This window comes from Aspergillus fijiensis, assembly GCF_003184825.1.
Source record: "Aspergillus fijiensis CBS 313.89 unplaced genomic scaffold BO72scaffold_112, whole genome shotgun sequence".
Lineage (NCBI taxonomy): Eukaryota > Fungi > Ascomycota > Eurotiomycetes > Eurotiales > Aspergillaceae > Aspergillus > Aspergillus fijiensis.
Window position 1 is genome coordinate 33,728 of NW_024469088.1, and position 21,395 is coordinate 55,122.

A 21,395-nucleotide genomic window follows, 5' to 3' on the forward strand; every position below is an offset into this window, starting at 1 on the left:
CGTAGCCATCCAGACTTGATGGATGATGTACTGAAATCGTTACAGCTTGGAACACACATAATCACAGCCTAGCACATGGTTCTAATCCCACGTATACCCAGCACGAGAGCATTTTCGAAGCACCACTTGACAGGCAACCCTGTTCCCTCGTGCTGCCGGTCGCAGAATCTCTCTGCATTAATTACTACTACTACGTGCTGAGTCAAGGACGGTGAAAGAGAGAGCGTAGAGTCACGTGGGCACCTACCTCATGGGTCAGGGTCTGTACGAACTCCTCAAGTTGATCAATCCTTTACAAAGGTTTCATTTCAAACTCAATGAGTCAAGAGGTGTGCTTGCAAGAGAGCAAAGATAGAATCGATACTGCATTGTATAGACTGAGTCTGTATAATACTACAGTACAATGCGCAAAATGCAAGCCGCAGGTGATTTGGAAAGAGCCCGCCCTGTGCTTGATGCTATTCAACGACTTCACACCAGGCTGCTTCTTGCTTCTTTGTGTTGAAAAGTGGCATAAATGGTCGGAAAGAAACTACATACTTGGGGCTTCCAGCCACGATGAACATGCCCAAAGGATTGTATCCGTCCTCAAACTGTGTGAACTTGGCATCGATCTTTCCGAGACCCTTCTGAGGACCCTGGGAAGCACACATGATCCCTCTTCCACCCATCAGTTAATTGGAGCGGACGTCTCTTTCAACGGTCATCCATCCAACCACATGTCTCTCGACCTGTTCAACTTCATCTATCCCCCAAAACTTTCAACTAAAAGTCTCACAAAACTTGACCCTTCCGATATACGAAGATGATGATTACCTCGAAGCCCCCCATAGAGAGATATTCCTCATCAACCCGGTGAATCCCTCCCCGACCCGAGCCAAAGGCGCCTCGATCGCAATAGGCGCCCACACCAGACTATCCCCATCCACACCCAACCTCGTCAGAAACTCCATACTAGCCTGCTGACCATTCGCCTCCGAGACCCGAAGGAACGTTCGATTCCCCTTGCCGACCAGACTCACATCCGTCCAGACATCGACCGGGAGACTATAGTTCAGCGAGTACGCGTTACCACCGCTGACCAGGGTGAGGTTGCTGATCGACCCGTTGCCGTTGAGAAGCGTGGAGTCAAAGCCAGAGAAAAGCGTCCCCGGCACTTGAGAAGTGGGCTTGACGGAGAAGGAAAGCGTGTAGTCTCTGCCTTTACTGGTGAGCGGCGTTTGCAGGTAACAATTATCGGAGAAGGTGATGGCAGAGTGGCGGATCTGGCAGTCGTGGACAGCGCCGTGGTAGTTGTTCCCTGAGAAGTCCTTGACGCTGGTACTGTCGTTCTGAGTGAATCGGTACTCGAGAATCCGCTTTCCTTTGCTCGAAACTCGACGATCGAGATTCTGCCCAGGAACAGCTGCGTGGAGTTTGTCAAATATGCTGTTATATTCAGCTTCGAGAAGATCGCCACCCCACTGTTTGTCGCCCAGGGCAGGAAGGACATCTCGCCATGAATAATATGCTTCCGAGACAGTGGTAGCATTGGGACCATAGTCGTTCCAGAGGGCGGCGATGTGCCCTAGCACACCCGGGCTATCACGGGGTGGGTTGTTCGTGGCGTTCTTTGTATCGAAAATGTTAGGTGCGTATGCGCCTCCAGCGGGGTTTCCATGGAATACTCTGGTCTTGTTCAGGTACTGAGGATAACTCCCAGACCACTTCCCGACAATGTAGAATGCGTCGTCGGAGTTGAGAACATTGTATCCATTCTGAATGTAGTCAAGATAAGGATTGTCCTCAAAGAATTCCCAGTGCTGGATCGAAACATCCTTGCTAACATTCGCGCCTTGCGAAGGTGTGAAGGTCCCCCAGATCCGAACAGCTTTCCCAGACTCCGCCTGTATATAATCGTTCAGTTGATTCACAAAGCCGGTGTAATCATCTACCAAGGAAGAGTTGTATTCGTCCGCTCCGAGGTGAACGGTTTTGCTGTGAAACCAGGGAAGGAGTGTTTTCCAAATGGTTTTCATGGTAGGTATTGTGTCTGGATGACTGATGTTAAGCATGCTGAGATCCTTGAGACCCAGCTCCGGTCGCCATTGAACGATTGCTAGAGCGTGGCCCGGAGCCTCAATCTCAGGTATGATGGTGACACCCCGACGAGCACACTGCTGCTGAATCTGATCAAACTGGGCTTGCGTATATGACTCATTGGCGCGCTTGTTGAGACCTGCGAGAGCTGGATCATCGGACCACGGGCGAAAGGATGCATACAGATCCATGCTAGCCTGCGTTGAATATAGATCAACGTTATTGTAGAGGTTGTCGCTAAGATGTAAGTGGAACACGTTCTGCTTGAAGAAGGACAGGTACGAGCAAATCTCTGCCAGGAAGTGAGGTGGGTAGTAATGGCGACCGACGTCAAGCTGGAGGATCAGCTTTAAACACTTGCAAGGTCTTGTCGTGGAAAGATCACTCACCATAACTCCTCGGCTGGCCCAACCAGGCGCGTCGACCGCAGAGCCATGCGGGAGAGCATGGCCATGGCCACCCAGAACAGCTGCTTGGATTACTGAGCGCGATCCCCACCAGACCCCGAGAGGACTCGCTCCCGCAATAGTGATTCCATGGCTGTCAACCTCCAACGCATATCCCTCCGAGGTCCACCGCCCAGCAACATCCTGAAAGCCTGTATGGTTTGCGAGAGTCAGAAAGATCGTGTTGTGCCCTCTGCTGCTGTTGAAAGTGAGCGGCACATCCAGACCCAACGACGACCGAAGATCTTCTTGGAAAGTAGACGCGAACTCCTGGAGCGTCGGAGGAATCAATGTCTGGCCATTATTGTCCACGTGGTTCGAGTAGCGTGAGTCCACCACGATACTCTCAACATGACGGATGCGAAATGTGCCGTTGCGCTCGATAAATCCAGGAATAGTGGGCACTGTCAGTAACCGGCCGAGTCCTGCTTCGTGAGCACTTGACCAGCTTTTGAAGAGGAAGCACTCACCTGTGGAACTGGGAGCCAAAATCAAGCAACTGCTGCTGCAAACCCCAGTGAAAAGCATGGTGGTTGCTTGCGAAATTCGAGGGAGCGATAGGCTTGCGCCACCGATGCTTAAATACATACCAGGGGAACCGGCTTGTTGCGTCCCGGCGATGTCACCTGCCAGGCACCTGCCAGAGTCTGGCCATTATCTGCAAGGTTGCAACGGTTAGATTGAAGTGTATCTCTTTTAATAACAGCCCGAGGTCTGTCATTGGTGTAACAAGTCGATTATCAGGGATGTTTATCGCTGCCCCGCACCCGGTTGAGGAGTTGAAACCGACTAGAAATTAAAGCGCGGGTTGATTCTATCGACTAGTATTAGCGGGTGTGACCTTCTGTACCTTCCCCTCATTCCCACGTAACCGCCACATGTTCGACCGTTCCGCCCTCTCGACACTAACCATCACTATTATCTCTAGTCAGAGGTTTCAGATTGATGACTGACTGATTGATTGATTTAAGCGGTATTCCCGAACGCAGTCCTCTCTACGATGCTTTGCCCGGGTCGCTAGCCGGTATAGTAAGTCACTGCGGCCATCTATATACGTCACTGAGAAGCTCGCCAAGGGCCCTTACACATCCTCTTGCGTGGACTTGGCCTCTCTTGGGTCTGATTTGGTGACGGAAACGATAGATTTTGATGACTTGACGACTGTGTGGTTCTTGTGGTGGAGAAGCGCCGGCTTGCAATATCAAACATCTCGGCGGTGGTGGTGACGGTGACGTGGTTTATCAAGAAAATATGAAAAGCATCAAGTTTGATTGTTTATTAAGAAAAAAATACGTGCATAGACTTGTGTCAGAGTCTAAGAGACATCGGGCTTATAACTGTCAACGATTTGAAGCCTTAGAGGTAAGATGCTGGAATGTATTTTTAATTCTTTTGGTGGTTGTTACTATCTGAAATATCATCATGTTGAAGCAGCCTGATAACCGCGTTGCATCACGTGGCCGGATTTCTCAGCCTTGCCGAGAGGTTCTAACTACTTGAATAAGGGCAAATAACTCTTCATTATCGAAAAAAAAAAAACGAAGTAGGTCACCCCCGAAGGGGGACAGCAACATAGCGGAAAGAATTTATTCGTCATCGTCAACACTATTACTACTAATGTTAGTACTAAGTTCATGGCTGATGGGTAGAGAATGGCTTACATGTCGATCTGAACAAAGTTCTCCTCGATCTCAATGGGATTTGCGTGATTCAAGTGCCCTTGCTGGGCCGCCTCGAGCGCCTTCAGTCTGTCATCCATATTGATCATATGTGTACTTAATGACGACATTTGCTGGCTTAACCCACGCACCATGCTGAAGAGGTCTTCGTTCTCTGCGAACCGGCGGCGGGGAGGGGCATCGGGGGCTGGGGGCTGGGGGCTGGGCGACTGGATGAGAAATAAATAATAGAATCTTAGATCCAAATCCAATCAACAGCCCATCTATCGAAGGCTTAGGCCCCATCCGGCGGGGGCAGTAGATCAGATTCTATTTCGAATCCGTTCCATTATCAAAATTTCTTCGGACCAAAGGTCAACCATAGTTCAACAATCTAAGAGCACATCAGTATAATGCAGAAATGAGAAGGATAATAGGATATACTTACCAACTGACCCTATGGTTTTATTCTTTCACCGTCTATGTTCTGAGAGTAATCGGTCCTTGAATGACCGACTCTATCGTACGCATAGCATTTGTGAGTCTAGTTTAGTTAGTACTGAATCAACATAGCGATCATGATACTTACTTCGATAGCCTTGGCCATTTTGAGATGCATAGGGCTTCATTTGCTGGGCTATAGTCTCTGGTATTGGCAAATTATACCGGACGATATGATATACCGAGAAAAGTGGAAACTTCTCAATGCGATAGAAGTTGAGTAACCCGCCTTGATGGAGTCGATTACTTTCTTATTTCATTTGATTGAGTTTGGCCAATCGGGACACGATGGGATAATCTAAGAGAGTAGATAGAATATCATCTGATCTTACCTCCTCAATTAGATTGGACAAGATCAAATTGGTTGAAGGATAGGATTAGAAAGATGGAGGAGACGAGGAGGAGAGAGAAGGAGAAGAGAAGAATCGGCGTGATAGGGAGGTTATCTATTTATTTTTACCATCTATGTTGTGAATCCTTGATGTCTCAGCTACCAGCTATGTGAATCCAACTCGCTTAGTAGTATGACATTCACAAGAAATGGCGAAGGTGACAAGAAGAAAAGCTTACATTAACTAGGTAAATAGGGCACTGACCTACCTTGGTTATTCATACTATGAACATTCATACAATTAGCGAGCTAGTGAATCCAGCTGGATTATGGCAGTCAGTGAGCGAACAGTGTGGCCGGGACCTGTTCCAGTTCCAGTGCTACAATTCCCATTCACTACATCTTTATTCCACTAGTTTATCGCTTTGTGCGGTCGATTCGTCATGAGAGAGAGCAGGAGGGGCTGTAGCTGCAACCTGGGGTATGCCTCGCTTCTGGGCCGTCAGGGCTTCCTGGGGCTTTCGCTTGCTTACTTGTGGGAGGTGGCTAGGTAAAGATTCAATGCTTTGGCGGTGGGGAAAAGACGATATGAAATAGCAACAATATTAAAAAAATAGACGTAGAAGTAGGCAAAAGCTTTTGGTGGATACAAGATTTGACCGAAACATGGTCATACGAACCAAGGAAACTCTGTACAAAAATGACCAAGTGGCAAGGCTCTTTCCCAAGAAGAAAGCTATATTACAACCGGACCAACTAAACTGGCGATATATGCTGCGAGGGCTCATATCATCAGCCCATGTCCAAAAGTCGCCGGAGCCGGGTATCGATACGGTGAGGCTTCAGGTAAAGTCGCTTTGGGCTTCCTTTCGGTCAGTGGAGTGGTGCGTTGGGAACTGGGTTGCTGTAGGGGCTCGTGAGGTCTTGTCGGATCGCAGAGTGAGACGTACTGAATGTCATCGTTAGGCACTAACATGTCGCTGTTGGGCTCATGGTGAAATGGTAAATATGGGTTTGCTGCTTAGTGGGACCGGTTGTGCGTCGGATAGTTGTATGTAAACTTGTCGGGCAATTGTCGCGTTAGGGTTGTTGAACTTCGCACGTGACGTGATCCTACTTCGGGTATCGTCGACTGCGAAGAATGATTAGAGACCACCCTTCAGACTCGAGTTCCAGTCTTGTCGGGCTTCTGGCTGGTGTTGCTTTCGGCCAAGTAGTCGTGTACAACTGCCCCTTCGGTGATGGGGCCGTGGTAGAACTTTTTGCCACTGATGTACCAGTAAACCAGGGCAAACAGCAAGACGAAGACCAGGAAGACGCAGGCGTAGTTCATCTTGAAATGAAAACTGTCAGCCATTTCGATACTACCTAAAAAGAGAGCAAGCATCACTTACATTCTCGGATGTCACCGGCCTTGCAGTGGGAAGGACAAAGATGATCGAAACGAAGAGAGTCCACAGACAAGCCCAGGCATTGACAAAAGGGCTGAGTTTGCCCATGTGCCAGGGTCCGCGCTTAAACTTGCCAAAAAAGAGTTTGCAAAGAATCGGAATGCAGTAACTCCAGTCGAGAGCAATGGAGCACAGGGTAAACACGGCAGATATCGCCGTGTAGGAGCCCAGCGCAATGAGATTGATCGCGATGCAAAAAAAGGTAGATATCCACACAGCATTCAATGGAGTTCCTGTCTTGGAATTGACCTGGGTCCAGACAGAGGAGAAGGGCAACATCCTATCGCGCGCGCAGGCGAAGACAGTCCGACCGAGAGCTTGCATGGCGGTCCATGTCACGAACTTGATGATTAGCAACGCTGAAACGGTAAAAATGATTCCACCTGTCTTTCCAAGACTGTTATAAAAGATCTGCGCAACGGGCTGCTGTGTTGGAGAGCTCAGAATTCCACTCACATCGCCCATGCAGAAGCAAAGAACGATGTTGAATACAAAGCCGGCAAGGTACGTAAATAGCATCGCCGAAGAGATAGCCCATGGAACCATAACCTCTGGATTCCGAATCTCCTCTGATAGATGCGACGCAGCATCGTAGTCTGTGAGACACCAACTCGAGGAAAGGAAACCAAATAGAAAGCTGAAGCCAATGGGTTGCCATCCAGTGCTCGACTCGATGTGACCGAAGACGTAGGAAGCGTCGTGCTTCTTTTCGGTCATAGCCAACAAAGCGATAGAGCAAGAGACAAGAACCAGGATGTGAAAGATCACATAGAATTTAGTTATCTTCTCCATCCAGTATGTCGAAAGGGAATTGATGAGGCCAGTGGTGATGGTCAGCGCGGCCATGACCCCGACAGTGGTACCGGTAGTGATTTCATAGTCAAAATCTCTAGCCATTGAGACAGCTGCGAGCAGCATCTGTGCTCCACCATATTCTGAAGATGCTACACCACAAATCTGTCCCAAGAGGTTCAGCCATCCGGTAAGCCTAGAACAAAATGTCTTAGTACCCGGCATAGCCCGAGGAGCAAGCGGACGACACATACCAACTTATTGAAGCGACCCATCCCTGCGGAACCAATCTAGAGATTGTAAAATACCTAGAATTCGACGTTAGAACTGGCGTTCCTAGTCCTATTGTAGAGGTTTCTGGGGACGAAGGAGGTGGATGTCGGACTCACAAACCCCCCGAAGTCGGGTATGCTGAGGCTAATTCGGCAACGGAGCACTAGCATAACCCTATCAGCGATGCGACACCACCAACGTCGTGTTCAATCGACGGCGCTCTACTCACTGCAAGGCACATGCAACCGAATCCAGAAATCAACCAACACCAAACGACAGCACTACTACCTCCGGCTTCCAAAGGATAGATCATCGTTGTCATCACAGTCGCGAACAATCCCGAGATGCTGACGGCGAAGGAGAAGGTAGAAAATAATCCGAACTCTCTCTTCAAGACGGGTTTGTACCCAAATTCCGCCGCAAGCTGAGCATCCGCATGGTCCATCGTCTGAGCCTTGTCCGGTTGTAAGGCTGAGCCAGGGTCTACTGCCTGGTCACTGGGTCTGATGCCCTCCATAGTTAGCTGACAAGATCGTGCAGAGCACCGGGATTCATCCAAGAAGACAGATGCTGATGAAATGACCAGGGATAGAGAAAAAGTCTTTCGGCGTGATTATAATTTGCATCTAAAATTCTGAGGGGCATGGCTACTTAAGAAAGTTTTCATCATTCTTCGAGACTGCAATTCAACCTAAGATACTTTAGGAAAGGTCTCACAAGATGCCGGCGTTGGCCGATTAGAGCTCAATAGATTAACAAGAAGTTGAACTACCTAGTCAAGCAGACAAGCCATTAGTGGAGTCTGATAAAGCCCCTGCTCCTCCAGCCTGCCCGGTCATTCGATGGTAGATAAGACACCGAGCAAGAACAGCAGCCAGTGAGTGAACAGACAGTGAGTGGGCGGGGGGGCATTTTCCAGGTGCAGTGCTGCAGTGCTGCAGTTCCCGCCCACTGGACCGCTTTCCTCAACCGAGTCTAGTGTCTGGGTAAGCGTTGCACTAACCACATTCCAATTGATTCGTATAATTCTTCTTCAAGCTGTTTCATTGGCCGACAGGATTAGTCCGAGCGCCACGTGGAACTTTTTGTACACAGAGAGGTCACCCACTGGTCGAGGCTCCGAAAACTTCCACCCTTAGATGCTAGAAAGAGTGGGGATTAAAGACTCCCCGTGTTCGACTTTTTGGCATGTGATAATGGAGATCGCTTAGAATTTTTGTTGGGATCAGAACCCAAATGGTATCTTTCTGGGAGAAAGAAGGGACCATTTCCGAATGGTTGAGAAGGGCTGCCAGAATTACACATTATAATCATGTAAGGTTAATGATTATTCCAGGCCAGGATTCGGGGCAAAAAAGCACTACGGAGTAGAGCACTAGGACAACTGGTGTGATGCAACCCAAGGATCAACGAGGTGGTCGACTATCAATGGGCGGTTGCCATTGGTGCATGATCCATGTGATTTTGACGAAGCTGCAGCGAAAGAAATGCTTGGCTTCTTCAGGCAAATCCTAGATAAGCACACCCACAAGAGGCCTAGGTCGATAAGTGTAAGCACCAATATGCGCCACGACGAAAAACTCGTTTTCCTGAAATCAACACATATTTTAATCATCGCAGAGGGACAAGAGACAGACAACATTTTATCCCGGGCGGAAAGGCTCGCAGGGGTGTCGTCGCGAAATACGAGCAGACCCCGGAGTCTCTACTACGATAGCCTGGGGCTTCCCTTGCAATTGATTACTATCGGACAAGGGTCATACTTCCGTCTTGGCACTTTCTAGCAGTCTGTGATGCCATCCGGAAAGAGGGTGCGTCAGATCTAGAACTCAGCCCAGGCAGCGCTAACTAGGGTTCAAGAAGGCTATCGCCTACCACGAGAGATCATCTAGACCATCAGCCATCAGAATCTCGAATGGGATTTGCTCTTAATTTATCCTAGCCCGATGAACGTCATACTGCCCGAGAAAACGTTTATGAACTATTCCCGATTTTCCGATACCAACAAAAATTGCAATCTGACGCGAACAGGTATGGTCCGGCTGCAGTACAGCATACCCAATTGGCTTACATATTATATTCAATCTGCTAAACTCCGTCTCCCATGCGCAGACAAGCCCCTTAGGTCAGTAGGATCATAGCAACTTCATCCGCTGCGCGACTATGCAACACACAACAATAAATGCAACAAAACACCCCACAATCCCAAAGAACCACCCCAGCCCATCAGCATTCTGCCCCGGAACGGGCACATTCATCCCCCACAGCCCCGTGATCATATGCAACGGCACAAAGATACTCGCGAGGACCGTCACCTTGCTCAGAATCTCGTTGATGTTCAAGCTCAGCCGGATGTTGTTGACGCTCATCTGCGCCAGGAAGTTCGCCTGCGACCGACCGACAATCTCGTCGAAGTGAGACAGACTGGTCAGCGTGGTGACCAGATGGTCCTGCACGTCGCCCAGGTACACGATCATCTCCGCTTTCGAGAAGACGGCGTTCTGGCTCTTCGCCTGGCAACGCTTGACGAACCCGTTGAGGACGTCGTTCTTCCCGCTCAGGCAGTTGGTGAGCTGGGTGATACTCTTGTGGAGGCGGTCGACCAGTGGGATGATCGCTTTGATGTCATCGGCCCGCGCCATGAACACTTGGTCTTCGATGGCGTCACAGTCGCGCTCCGCGGCTCGCATGTAAGGCGCGAAACTGTCGACGATATCGTCGCTGTTACCTTGTCAGCCTCATCCTCTTGATCCGATTTCGAACCATTTCCGGAAATAGGGAACTCACATCAAGGCATAGCAAATCCATTCACTCGACATGATTGACGGATCCTGCATCCGGTGGATTCGATCTAGCACCCGCGACACATGGTTGCATCCTTTGGGAGAAAACGTGACGATGGCGTTCTTGAAGACGAGGATGTATAACCCGGCCGAGTCAGGGATGGTGTGTGGCTGACTAGTCAAAGACTTTATCCGCTCCAAGCTGTCGTCCTCCGTGGCTGACAGCAGGGTCTGGAACGAAATTAGATAGTAATTCCGGAAGGTTTCGATCTTCTCCCGTGGCTCGCGCGTGACGATATCTTCGGCCGTCAAGGGATGAATCGAAAGAGCTTGCCCGACCGCCTTGACATCCTCTTCAGAGGCGTTGCAGATGTCCAACCACCATGCGTCTGCTTTGAGCTCATCTGATTCTGGGAGTTGCTCGGACCGGTCGGCCAGGAGACCTTCAAAGGTGGAGGCTACCGTGACCTCTTGAGATTGACAGGAAAAGTGGGTGAAGCGAGGAGTGTCTTCCGGATGCATTAAGTGCGTTTATGAACTGGCACCAGGCGGCCAGGGAGAGTCGAACATTAGATTTTGTCGGATGGCAGGAAGGTCCGCAAATGTGGATGTTCAACCCATTGACTTGTAGGCGTCCGATTTGTAGGACTGGATGTGATTCGGATGGCCGCAGACGATCCCATACGTGGTGTTGTACTGACAGATCAGCAGTATGACTTGAGATTGAGCAAAGAGGATGGAACTGTTTTGAGGAAAAGTCAGTAGGGAACTTTGGGGGAAGTACACCCCCTGGGCAGCCAGCCCTGTAGGGCTGAAAGGGTGTGGAGACTTTGGGGTCCGGGTGGAGCCGGCAAACTCAACTTTTGCCTTGGAAGCCCAGTCAAATTCACCAGACGTGGCCTCATGCTTGCAGAAAAGGGACCCGGTTGGCTACCTCCTGGTTCCACTTTACCTGGCCAGGAAGTCGGAAAGAGCGGCAAAGATATCAGCCAGATTGTACAAATCCAGGCAGCACAATTCTCGACGTCAGAGCCCGTGTCTCAATCCCCTTGCCACCTGTGCGTCAATCAAATAGAGTACATTCCTTTAAATAGCACCGTGGCTTTGGGAAAGCCCGCCTCTAGCATGGTGGATATAAAGACCGACCTCCCTCCCAGGGATTAAAGCTGGATAATAGAATAACCTAAAAGGCAGACTAGGCCCTACCCCCAGTACCATGCAATAAGACCCCGTGACTATTGGTCATCGTTAAGATTGACAAACATGACCACTTCTATCCTGTAAGATGACGGTCATGAAGCAAATTGATTTGCAGTTTCTGATCTAACAGGCGGACTACCGTGTCGATCGTTAAGTATGCCGTCCTGCTGGTTTTGCGGCCCTTGCTTGTAGTGATAGCTACCGGGGCGATCGTGTCACTATACCGTTCTGGGCTGGCAGCCTTCCAGTCGATTTTCTATGAGCTGTACGTCTCGAGCTTCTTCCCTCATTCCCCTCACTGATCCAACGCTAGATTACTTGCTGCATAGCATGTCGATTACACATCATCGCTGTACATCTGAATGTCATGATTAGCGTACCTGCATCCGTTGGTCTCCATAAGCGGGTCCCTTTCCGTTATACTAGACTCTTTCTACTACAACAACCATTTCATCCACACTTCTAGTTGTATGACGTACCTTCCCCAACAACCACCCTCCAACACACTCTTCTCACCGATGATATCTTCACGACGCCTTCCTTCCTCGCAGAGAGACAAAAAAAGATGCCGCGACTGGGACTCGAACCCAGAATCTGCACTCCACACCGCTAGCATAAGGCTAGTACGGGGGCTCTGCAATGTTAATACCACTACACCACCGCGGCTGTTGTTGTACAGTTGTACTCGAAACTAAAATATAGCCCCATTTTTCTGAACGCTTCAGGATGCATCTTTTGCTTGTACCACTGCAGATTCATGTGGAAAGTTATTTTTGAGTAGATAGGATTAGAGGGGATGATGGGTAGTACTATGGATCATTTAAAAAACTAGAAGCCGAGGTAGGGCTGCTGCAATCTTCAGTTCAGTCTTGTCTTGCCTGTTGTTAGTGTTTTCCCATATTCCTAGGAAAGAGATCCAGCAAAGAGGGTTCGTCCCGGCCCTAGGGCCTTAGGCAGTGAAAAAAATGAATTCGCACCCTCCACTATTTGGTTCAGAAACGCCACATCTACGCACCGCCGACCTGATCGCTCTTCTGTTTGATTCATATGGTAAAAGGCATTCTCACGGCGAATATGGTGACAATTTCAAAGTGTAACTAGTCCTGAGTATATAAGAGAAAAGAACCACCCGAAGGAGGGTGTTCAAACACTTTTACAGTGATTGTAGCCGTGGGTAGTATCGCTTTTACTTTATCGAGATCGAATCGCTTAGCTTGTCCCGGTCGTGCATGTACTGCAACAAAAAAGAGCCTATAGACTAAGTGGACTGCATCCGGCGATTTCCCTGCCTATCTCCCCTCATCTATACAGCCAGCATCCTCAACATCATACAAAATACCTCACCTTCGATATAAATTAGAACCCTTCCATTCGCAATATCTTTAGCTCTTCAGCACTGTACTAAGATGAGAACCCATTCCAGCACCCATAACCACAAACAACCAGCCAGATTATACCTAACCCCTCAAGACACACCCAGCTCCGCCACCGCAACACCAATTCCCTAAATCACAATAACCCACGAAGTTCCATCACCTAAAACACGAAGAAGTAACCCACCCCTCGTATCCGACATCACGCGTGGGAACGGAAGCACAGCCCCCGCGGCGAACGCCCCGTGCCCGACTCCGCGCCACAAGCAAACCGCAAACCGCAACCCGCAAGCGCACGCCAGCCAACCGCATGGAAGAGAGTCCGGTCCCGATGAAGGAAGCCTTGCGGATCGACCATCGCCGTCACCAGGTTCACCATATACCAGAACCTGCAAGGCTCATCCCGCTTAGCATACTTACTTTGACCTTGGTAGCCTCATCTCCCCCCCTGACTCAGCTCAGCCTTGCTCGATCACCCTCATCCGGTGAATGACGCAGCGAGCACAGCGACGGAAGTAGGGAATTAGGGATATAAGACTACCTACCTACCTACCTACCTACCTACCTACCTACCTACCTTACCCACTAGCCTAGCTTTGCATGGATTCCACTTTGCCGCTACAAAACTCAAGGCAAAGCTCAAAGCACCGTGACAACTATCGCAAGAATTCAAAACACACTGCTTTCCAACCCAGGTCCAATCCTTAGACCAAAGAAGAAGGAAAGCCCATTTCGATCAGGCCTTCACACATCCAAAGCCAGGAGCCCACCTGCTCAGAGACATCGCGAGAGACCGCATCTTCCTACTCGTGATATAATATTCGACACGCTGTTCTCGGGGAAACTACCGCAGAACGAAACAATGTGCTTCTCCTCTCGCAGCGAGGAACGGACCTCTCCGGCGCGGTATTCCTCATCTCATAAACTGTCGTCGAGGACGAGCTCGTATCCGCGACGACGCGCGGCGCATGGGGTTTATGTGGATGGTGGGGGTGGGGACTATAGTGGTGGGGGGCATCATGGTGGTGGACATCATGGAGGAGGGGGTCACCATGGTGGAGGAGGTTGTGGTGGCGGCGGAGGGCATAGTGGAGGGGGTGGTTGTGGAGGGGGTGGCGGAGGGTCTTGATTTCTCGAGGGAGGGTCACGACACATATTAGATAAAATGCGGGGGCATTCTCCGTAGCGAGGGAGTGGGTGCGTGAGGCTAGAATATGGTTAGAAGATGAGCGTGGGAATGATTGATGTTGGACTCGAGGGCGCCGCGATCGTGATTTATGGCTAAGTATACAACAAGCACTAAGATATCTATACTAGAATACATGGTCTGATTCAATTACTCCCGCTGGAGCACCTCCTCCGTGGTCTGCACCAAGATCTCAAACGCCCGGCGGATATACTTCTCCTCCGCGGCCGGGTTGGCGCTGACGACACGGATGACATACACCCCCGCGATGACCGTCGACGTGATGAAGATCTCGCCGCGGGAGTTGATCAGCTCGTAGACCTCCTTGGTCAGCGCGTTGGACGCCTCGTCCGGCTGCAGCACGGACGCGCCCTCCGTCACCGCGGCCTTGGGGCTCTTGATGCGGAACACGGTGAGCGCGAACGCGGGCTCGGTGATCAGCTCGAACATGTCCGGACGGCTGCGGATCAAGTCGGCGAACACCTCGCCGATCCCGATGGTCTTACGGATGTAGTCCTTCATCCCGGTGAGGCCGTAGCTGCGCATCACGAACCAGATCTTCAGCGCCCGGAAGCGCCGGCCCAGGGACATGGACCAGTTGCGGTAGTCGGTCACCTTGCCGGAGTCGGAGTACTCGTTGCGGAGGTAGGCCGGGGTGATGTCCAGGGCGTTGGTGAGGTCGTACCGGTTGCGAACGAACAGGCAGCTATCATGCCGGGTGTCAGCATGGCACTAACCGAACAATTCTTGGGACAACATACCTTGCATCGAAGTTGACCAGCAACCATTTGTGCATGTTCAGGTTGAAACTATCCACGCCCTCCGCAAAGTCCTTGGCGATGTACTGCCACTCGTCCGCCACCAGGGCGGCGCCCGCATACGCCGCATCGATATGCACCCAGATCCGCTGCCAGTGGGGCTTCTCGCGCAGCACCGCCTTGATCTCCGCGAACCGATCCACGGCGCACGTGTTGGTCGTTCCGAACCCAAGAGTGATGAAGTAAGGCGTCAGCCCGTCCTTGTCGCACTGCTCGAGCACCTCGCGCAGTCCCGCCGCCGTCATCTCCAGGTTATCCTCCAGCCGAGCCGTAACGCTGCGGAAGCGGGTGCCGGCCAGCAGGGAGCCCTTGGCGGTGCTGCTGTGCGCCTGGTTGCTGGCCAGGGCGACCAGCCGGGGCCGCAGCTCCATCATGCGGTCCTCATATTCCACGCTATCCGGCTTGAGCCCCTCCGCGACAACCTGCTCCGTCACGCGCCGCTCGCGCGCCGCGATCATCATCGTCGCCACCGTGTCGCTGGCGGTCACCTGGATGACGCCGCCGCCGCGGTTCTCGGAGGTACTGAGAAAGCACTTCGGCAGCGCCAGGGCCTTGGCCAGCCAGTCCATCACGATCGTCTCCAGCTCCGTGCAGGCCGGCGAGCAAAGCCAGTTGAACGCCGGCGCGGTGAACGCCGCCGAGTACATCTCCCCCAGGATGCTGGGGTAGGTGACCCCCGCGGGGAAGAAGGCCATGAAGTTGGGCGACTGCCAGTGCGTGAGCCCCGGCTTGATCTTGTCCTCGATGTCCGCCTGGATCTGCGACCATTCTTCCGGCTGCTCCGGCGGGTTCTCGGGGATCAGAGGGCGGAGGTAACCGGGTTCGACGGTGGGGAGGACACGCTGGGAGGGGAGGCCTTCGAAGTAGTTGATGACTGCTGGGATTAGCACCAAACCAGTATTCCATCAATCCGGAGACTGACTCTCATCAACCGCAGCATGAGCTGCTGTTCTGAACTGTTCGCGATCCATGTGCGGGGAAGGACTCGGCGCTGCGGAAGACGCCGCTCGAAGGGTACCGGAGGAAGGAAGGAGTATAACTCAATTAAGGTAGAATCACAAAGCAAGAAAGCGACAGACAGCCTCCAACAACCAAGAAAAAGTCCCAGACAATGTACAATGGCGATGAGACAAGAAAAGATCCAGTGTAGCGAAGAAGAAAGAACAGCTTTTTTATCGATAAGCCTGTGGGGAATTTGTGTCTCTCGTCAGCGGCAGGGCGCGCGCGCGCGGCCATTCCGCCATTCCGCATTTCCGACGTTCCGAGCCATGCGCTATCCCCACTTGAGTTTAGTGTCTTGAGCCATACAAATTGCCTGGAATATCCTTCAATACGCGATTCATAGAGAGCAGACCTCATACTAGGTTATGCGCCAATAGGGTCTCCCAGAATAATTGTCGCAGCAAGTGCTAGGAGGTGATTAAGTGCTGCGCGCCCTGTCGTTGACAAGTGCTCCGCCCCCGCATTTCTCTTATCATCAGCGAAGCCGGAAAAGGTAGGCTAATCGATAGCTGGTATGATCTTGATTCAAAGCTAGGCGTATACTGCGGTCAACAAGAGCACGTCAGATTGATTGCCTCCTGATTTCAGTCCTACACTTCTACACTGCTAGTCAGTCATAATGTTGGGCTTTCTCATAACTTGTGCCTCTCGTAATGAGAACTTCCTTCAGGAAATCACAGGTTGGCTTTCTTTCCTCGATTTTGAACAATGAGCCATGGCGGAGATCTTCTGGTATACATGCAATTGGCGCATTTCCACTATTTTTGAAGGGGGCTTTTCTTAACACTTCAGTTTCTTACAATGAACCACAACCAAGATCCCGCAACATGTATATCCATCATACAACTTCCTGAGCATCTCCAGTACATACGACGGAGTTCTCATAGCGGGATGACATGGCTCGTGTATATAAGACAACCAACTCCTCATCGATGAGGTGAGTGATCCGACATCAACCCCTCAGTCAGTCAGTGGATGCAAAAGATTGATTCTTCATATCAAGCTGACACCCAATCCGAAGCCTAGTTGCAAGAAAGGTGAGTCTGCAGAATGCCGACCCCTCCCAACACCCCATTTGTCCTCCAATGGCCGGGATCTTTGCTCCCACCAGAGGACGTAGACTCCTCGGATGAAGACGATATACTCTCTTCCGACTCCGATTCAGAGGCTGACACTGATTCAGAACCCTCCAATGATGAGGGTAACTGGCCCGAATGCGGTTCCGACCTCCTGAACCCGTTCGACGGGATTGTAGACACGCTCTGCTATAAGAGTGACGTAACTGTGGTCATCCACAATGGCAGATGGCAGTATAAGATGCTGTGCAGCTCGCGACACCTCGCGGAAGCCTCCCCATACTTCTATGCTCTGTTCGAGCCCAACTTCGAAGAGGGCATCCGGTTCAGAGAGACCGGCCATTTGACCCTTACTTACGACGACGTCAATCCTGCAGCGTTCTACACGGTCATGCAGGCTGTCCACGGTAGGTGGGCCAATATGCCGAGCGGCGGTATCGAAATGGCCTTGCTCAAGGATATTGCCCAGGTGGTTGACAAGTTCCATCTGTTCAGGCCCGTGATGCCGGTTGTTACCACCTGGGTGGAGAACATGTGGCCCGGCGACCCGGAGCCGTCCGATGCGCAGGTCATCGACTGGATGCTGTACATCATGTGGGTCTTCAACGTGCGCGACGGCTTCAAGGAAGCCACGGGCACGCTGATCATGCGACATCCGCACATGGTCCCGCCTCCCGACGCCGTGCTGCCGCTTCCGATCTACGAGAAGATCAACGTGGCTAGAAGCAACATGTTGCGCGAAATGCGCGTGGCGCTGCGGGACGAGATCCAACGCGTCCGAGGCTTCTGTAACCTGGCCGATCCCAACGGCGACCAGCGCACCCTAATGTGGCGGAAGATCCTGCGCCTCGCGCGGTATCCGCTGTGCACTGAAATGTCCCCTTCGAAACTCCTGCGACTGGTCCACCAGGGCAAGGAATGCGTCCAACGAACTTATGACCGGTTGCACCTCGTGGATAAACCAACACCACGGGCCTGCTCGTCGTATGGAGATCGGCTGGTGGAGACATTGGAGCAGGCTGTCGCAGATCCAGGACTGACGCTCGGTGACACCCGCCTAGATTCGGCCTGGAATCACCACTGGCCTTGGAATGCCCCTGCCGTGGATTTTGATCACGTCGGCTGGCCTTACGAGATTGATGGCTATGACGTTAACAATTGGGACTTCGAAGATCTGAGAGATATGGAGATGGGCAGACATTGGGTGGAACCACACTTTGAAGAGTAGTTTGCATGTACGGAGTAAGTAGCCTGGGATGTCCAAACGGATAGACCCTTATCGATGATATTATTGTATGCCGATTTCCCCGCACTCACGTGCCTCCAGTTTGTAATCATAGTAGTTGAACAATGTCAACTTCGTCAACTTCGTCATCTTTCCAACCTTTCTTCCTTCCTCTTCTGCATTCGAAACATATTCCGACAAGAGAACCAACCCAACCCATTATGCCTGTCGCAAAGGCTATCGTTGACGACACCGTCCTTGCTGAGACTGCATCGTGGGAAACGGTCGAAGGCAACATTTACGTAGGCTCTCAGTCCTGGTCCATTTGTTTGGCTAAGCTCACATTCATCAGTTTCCTCCTTCAGCAATCAAGGATGAGTCTCTCTTTGTCCCGACTGATCTTTCTACGTTCTGTCCATGGAAAGGACATGCTTCGTACTACTCCGTTGTAGTGGGAGGTCTGTCATTGGAGCCTGCTTCTGCTTTCCAGAAAGTATGACTGACATCGTGCATCATTCAGAAAAAACATATCCTAAAGCAGCGTGGTATTATGCCAAGCCATACGACGCTGCCATGAATATCAAGGATCATGTGGCTTTCTGTGAGTTCACCGCATCAACTTAGGAGCTCGAAGCTGATGGATTGCCCCGGTCAGACACTAGTAAGGTCAATGTGACGGTTGAAGACTAGCGGGTGATAATTAGCCACTTCGATATTTGGTGCAACAGCTTGGATTTAGTGCTGGTTTCAAGTGTACAGACCATGAATCATGCCCTCTATGAATTGTAATTTCCGTGCAAGACTTCGAAATATCTCATGCGACAACGGACTCGAAAACGGGGTCATCGAAACAGAGCCGTCCAAGCATCTAACAGTGACAAGTCCCTTTCGTTCACCTCCAACCATCATCAACTGAACGCCAAAGGGCGATTGCCAGGCAGGCTGGTATCCGTCAACTCATCAAGTAACTCCGTCCAATCCGCAGACTCTAGTGTTAATATGTTGCCGCTTTCCAGCATTTCTGACCAAATTTCTTCAAATTGTCCATCAGGAGGCAAGTCTGTGGCTGTGGTATCTATTGTAACATCATGCACGTCGATCGCCGTGGATGGTGTATTGTAAACTCCCGTCATGGCTGGATTGATGCGCACTGGTTCTTTGACCAGTCGAGGTCCAAGCGGCGCATTGGATGGATTGACCTCGTGTGGTGCGGCGAATGATTGAGTGCTGCTCTTCCAATGTCTCCGTAGTACGCTCATCATCGCATCTATACCTTCGCGTACCAGTGAAGATGACTCGTGTGCCTTGCTTAGCATGCGGCAGGCGTCGAGCACTTCCTCCTTCCTTCTTTCCGCCAGGATATCATCCCAGTTGAAGCAAGCATCCATCAAGAGAATCACAGTAGCCATGAACACATGGTGAGTGACAGACCAAACCACTGAGACGGGCGGATTATAGCCGAGGTCGCCCTCGTCTAAAATCTTCCTGATTTCGATTACTTTTCGAGCGGATTGGAGGCCGATGAGATGAGACCACGCAAATGTGGGCTCACGCGCGCCACGGATGAAGTGATGCCGATGCAATCGGCACAGCCGAGAGAAGAAGCCTTGCTGTAGGACATACCTTTGCCATGCAATGGCCGGTCGCTCTTTATAGATTGGCTCAAACCGGCGCTGGGAGCCCGGATCGAGGCGGAAGAATTCCGGGATCTCTGAGATCAGCTGATGGAATTTGCGATCCAGCTCAAGTATTTTGCTGTAGTCTAGCTCTAGACCACGAAGGTGATCGTGTGATGTCGCGTCAATGATTTCACGACATAGGATTGCCAACTTAAGGCGCTGGAGCGCATAGGACATGTCTGTAGGTACGCAGCTGGGCAGTGACGTCACAGCACCTTCCTTCTCGATAAGCTCGTCGTCGGTATTCGATGGTTGTTGAACGTTCATATGATTCTTTTGTATCGAGTATGTCCATTCTTGGGGACCAGTCAAGTTACCAAGGATCCTTGATCGAAACTTTCAGCGATGCAGGTATATTAGTCACAGATCCAGTGAAGCTTACCAGTCATAAGATACCAAGTCCCACCAGAGCCGTCTTTTGAGTTCTACTTCTAAGCAGTCAAACCCAGTCGCTTCTCGTTCCTCTCGAACTCGCGGCGAATCGATGCAATGGAGCATCAGAATTTTAGCCTGGCTAATAATAGACCCCAGCGCGAAAAGTCCGCTGACTGTTGGCTGTATGTTCCAAACGTAGAGATTGTGCATGACAACCATGGTCGCTTGCAGCCCTTCTATCGTGGGAGATACGGAATAATTACTCTGGATCAGGGCCGCACCAGTCAGGTACGAAAACTCGCGACTGCAGGCCTCTGCATCGGCAGAACTCTCCAGGGACAGTTGCAGGTAAAGAGAGCTTGCCATTATGCTGAACATTAAAGCCAGATGATCGAGAATTATCGGTGATCCAACTTCAACCGAGCGATAGATGTCATCCACCTGGGATTTGACGCGACTTGGAATGATAATATGGTATAAGGGCCCGACGTAGTCGATGTAGTATTGAAACAGTGACATTGCCTGGTCTCTATCAGGGAGGTACGCCCTCAAGTCAACCGTCGCTGGGTTCTCTTTGGAAGCAGACCGGTCCTTGTACAAGTATGCGAGCGAGGATATGGAGGGACGAGCTTCCGGAGTTGGGATTGGGTTTCCAGTTCTTTGAGGCTCACGCAGCCCATCGCGCAGCCAATCTGGAGTGGCTGTTGGAATCCTCGCGGCCATGTGAATATTTTCCAGCCAGTCGGCTGTTTGTATCAGCTCCCTATTGTTCTTCGAGGCTAGAGTCTTAGTCGACGAGAGAGTCTGCTTATCTTGCGGACTCTGAGCGAGCACAGGGCCATCATGGCTTGATGTCGGGGTATCTCGGAGTCTGCTGTCTCTTGCGGTAGCCCCAGGTCGTTCATATTTGCAGGTCAATCTGCGAAGAGAACAACTTGCACATGGTTGCTGTCGATCACATTTGATTTTCTTTGTCCTACATGATTCACAGGAGACAGGGTCCTGGCGAGGCGTTCGCTTCGGTTGAGGATCGGGAGGTTCTGGTGCGGCCTTTCGCTTCATATTGAGATTATCTGCTGGCCCGAATCAGATTGTGTCACCTACAAGGGGATCACAACTCCTGGGATTGTAGGTAAGTATGACAAGC

The 21,395-nt window shown here is 51.0% G+C and overlaps 7 protein-coding genes and 1 non-coding gene across 8 annotated transcripts; 2 read left to right on the forward strand and 6 right to left on the reverse strand.

Annotated features, from left to right (window-relative positions):
• Positions 1 to 414: 414 nt before the first annotated feature.
• BO72DRAFT_453954 (beta-N-acetylhexosaminidase) lies at positions 415 to 3,292 on the reverse strand. Its single transcript, XM_040946109.1, has 2 exons — positions 2,996 to 3,292; positions 415 to 2,950 (listed from the first exon to the last, which is right to left on the reverse strand). The coding sequence occupies exons 1-2, from the start codon at positions 3,051 to 3,053 to the stop codon at positions 813 to 815; spliced, it is 2,196 nt and encodes a 731-aa protein (XP_040795166.1). The 5' UTR covers positions 3,054 to 3,292; the 3' UTR covers positions 415 to 812.
• A 2,882-nt stretch (positions 3,293 to 6,174) lies between these two features.
• BO72DRAFT_473491 (amino acid transporter) lies at positions 6,175 to 8,048 on the reverse strand (the record flags this gene model as incomplete). The annotated part of the gene is made up of 5 exons (XM_040947209.1): positions 6,175 to 6,348; positions 6,410 to 7,454; positions 7,513 to 7,566; positions 7,648 to 7,694; positions 7,761 to 8,048. 5 exons carry the CDS (start codon positions 8,046 to 8,048, stop codon positions 6,175 to 6,177), a joined length of 1,608 nt encoding a protein of 535 aa, XP_040795167.1.
• Positions 8,049 to 9,458: 1,410 nt separating this feature from the next.
• Positions 9,459 to 11,244, reverse strand: BO72DRAFT_453956 (magnesium transporter CorA family protein). Its single transcript, XM_040946110.1, has 2 exons — positions 10,319 to 11,244; positions 9,459 to 10,252 (listed from the first exon to the last, which is right to left on the reverse strand). The coding sequence occupies exons 1-2, from the start codon at positions 10,834 to 10,836 to the stop codon at positions 9,667 to 9,669; spliced, it is 1,104 nt and encodes a 367-aa protein (XP_040795168.1). The 5' UTR covers positions 10,837 to 11,244; the 3' UTR covers positions 9,459 to 9,666.
• An 836-nt stretch (positions 11,245 to 12,080) lies between these two features.
• On the reverse strand, positions 12,081 to 12,180 carry BO72DRAFT_t308. Its single transcript has one exon. It is a non-coding gene; the product is annotated as a tRNA-Thr (tRNA).
• A 1,969-nt stretch (positions 12,181 to 14,149) lies between these two features.
• BO72DRAFT_453957 (putative aromatic-L-amino-acid decarboxylase) lies at positions 14,150 to 16,038 on the reverse strand. The gene is made up of 3 exons (XM_040946111.1): positions 15,814 to 16,038; positions 14,835 to 15,765; positions 14,150 to 14,779 (listed from the first exon to the last, which is right to left on the reverse strand). The coding sequence occupies exons 1-3, from the start codon at positions 15,860 to 15,862 to the stop codon at positions 14,224 to 14,226; spliced, it is 1,536 nt and encodes a 511-aa protein (XP_040795169.1). The 5' UTR covers positions 15,863 to 16,038; the 3' UTR covers positions 14,150 to 14,223.
• Positions 16,039 to 16,587: 549 nt separating this feature from the next.
• Positions 16,588 to 18,435, forward strand: BO72DRAFT_453958 (BTB/POZ domain-containing protein). Its single transcript, XM_040946112.1, has one exon. It carries the CDS (start codon positions 16,944 to 16,946, stop codon positions 18,195 to 18,197), a length of 1,254 nt encoding a protein of 417 aa, XP_040795170.1. The 5' UTR covers positions 16,588 to 16,943; the 3' UTR covers positions 18,198 to 18,435.
• On the forward strand, positions 18,342 to 19,087 carry BO72DRAFT_453959 (DUF427 domain-containing protein). The gene is made up of 4 exons (XM_040946113.1): positions 18,342 to 18,496; positions 18,547 to 18,652; positions 18,715 to 18,795; positions 18,850 to 19,087. The coding sequence occupies exons 1-4, from the start codon at positions 18,416 to 18,418 to the stop codon at positions 18,882 to 18,884; spliced, it is 303 nt and encodes a 100-aa protein (XP_040795171.1). The 5' UTR covers positions 18,342 to 18,415; the 3' UTR covers positions 18,885 to 19,087.
• A 15-nt stretch (positions 19,088 to 19,102) lies between these two features.
• Positions 19,103 to 21,310, reverse strand: BO72DRAFT_464070 (Zn(II)2Cys6 transcription factor; the record flags this gene model as incomplete). The annotated part of the gene is made up of 2 exons (XM_040946622.1): positions 19,103 to 20,198; positions 20,256 to 21,310. The coding sequence occupies 2 exons, from the start codon at positions 21,308 to 21,310 to the stop codon at positions 19,103 to 19,105; spliced, it is 2,151 nt and encodes a 716-aa protein (XP_040795172.1).
• Positions 21,311 to 21,395: the final 85 nt, after the last annotated feature.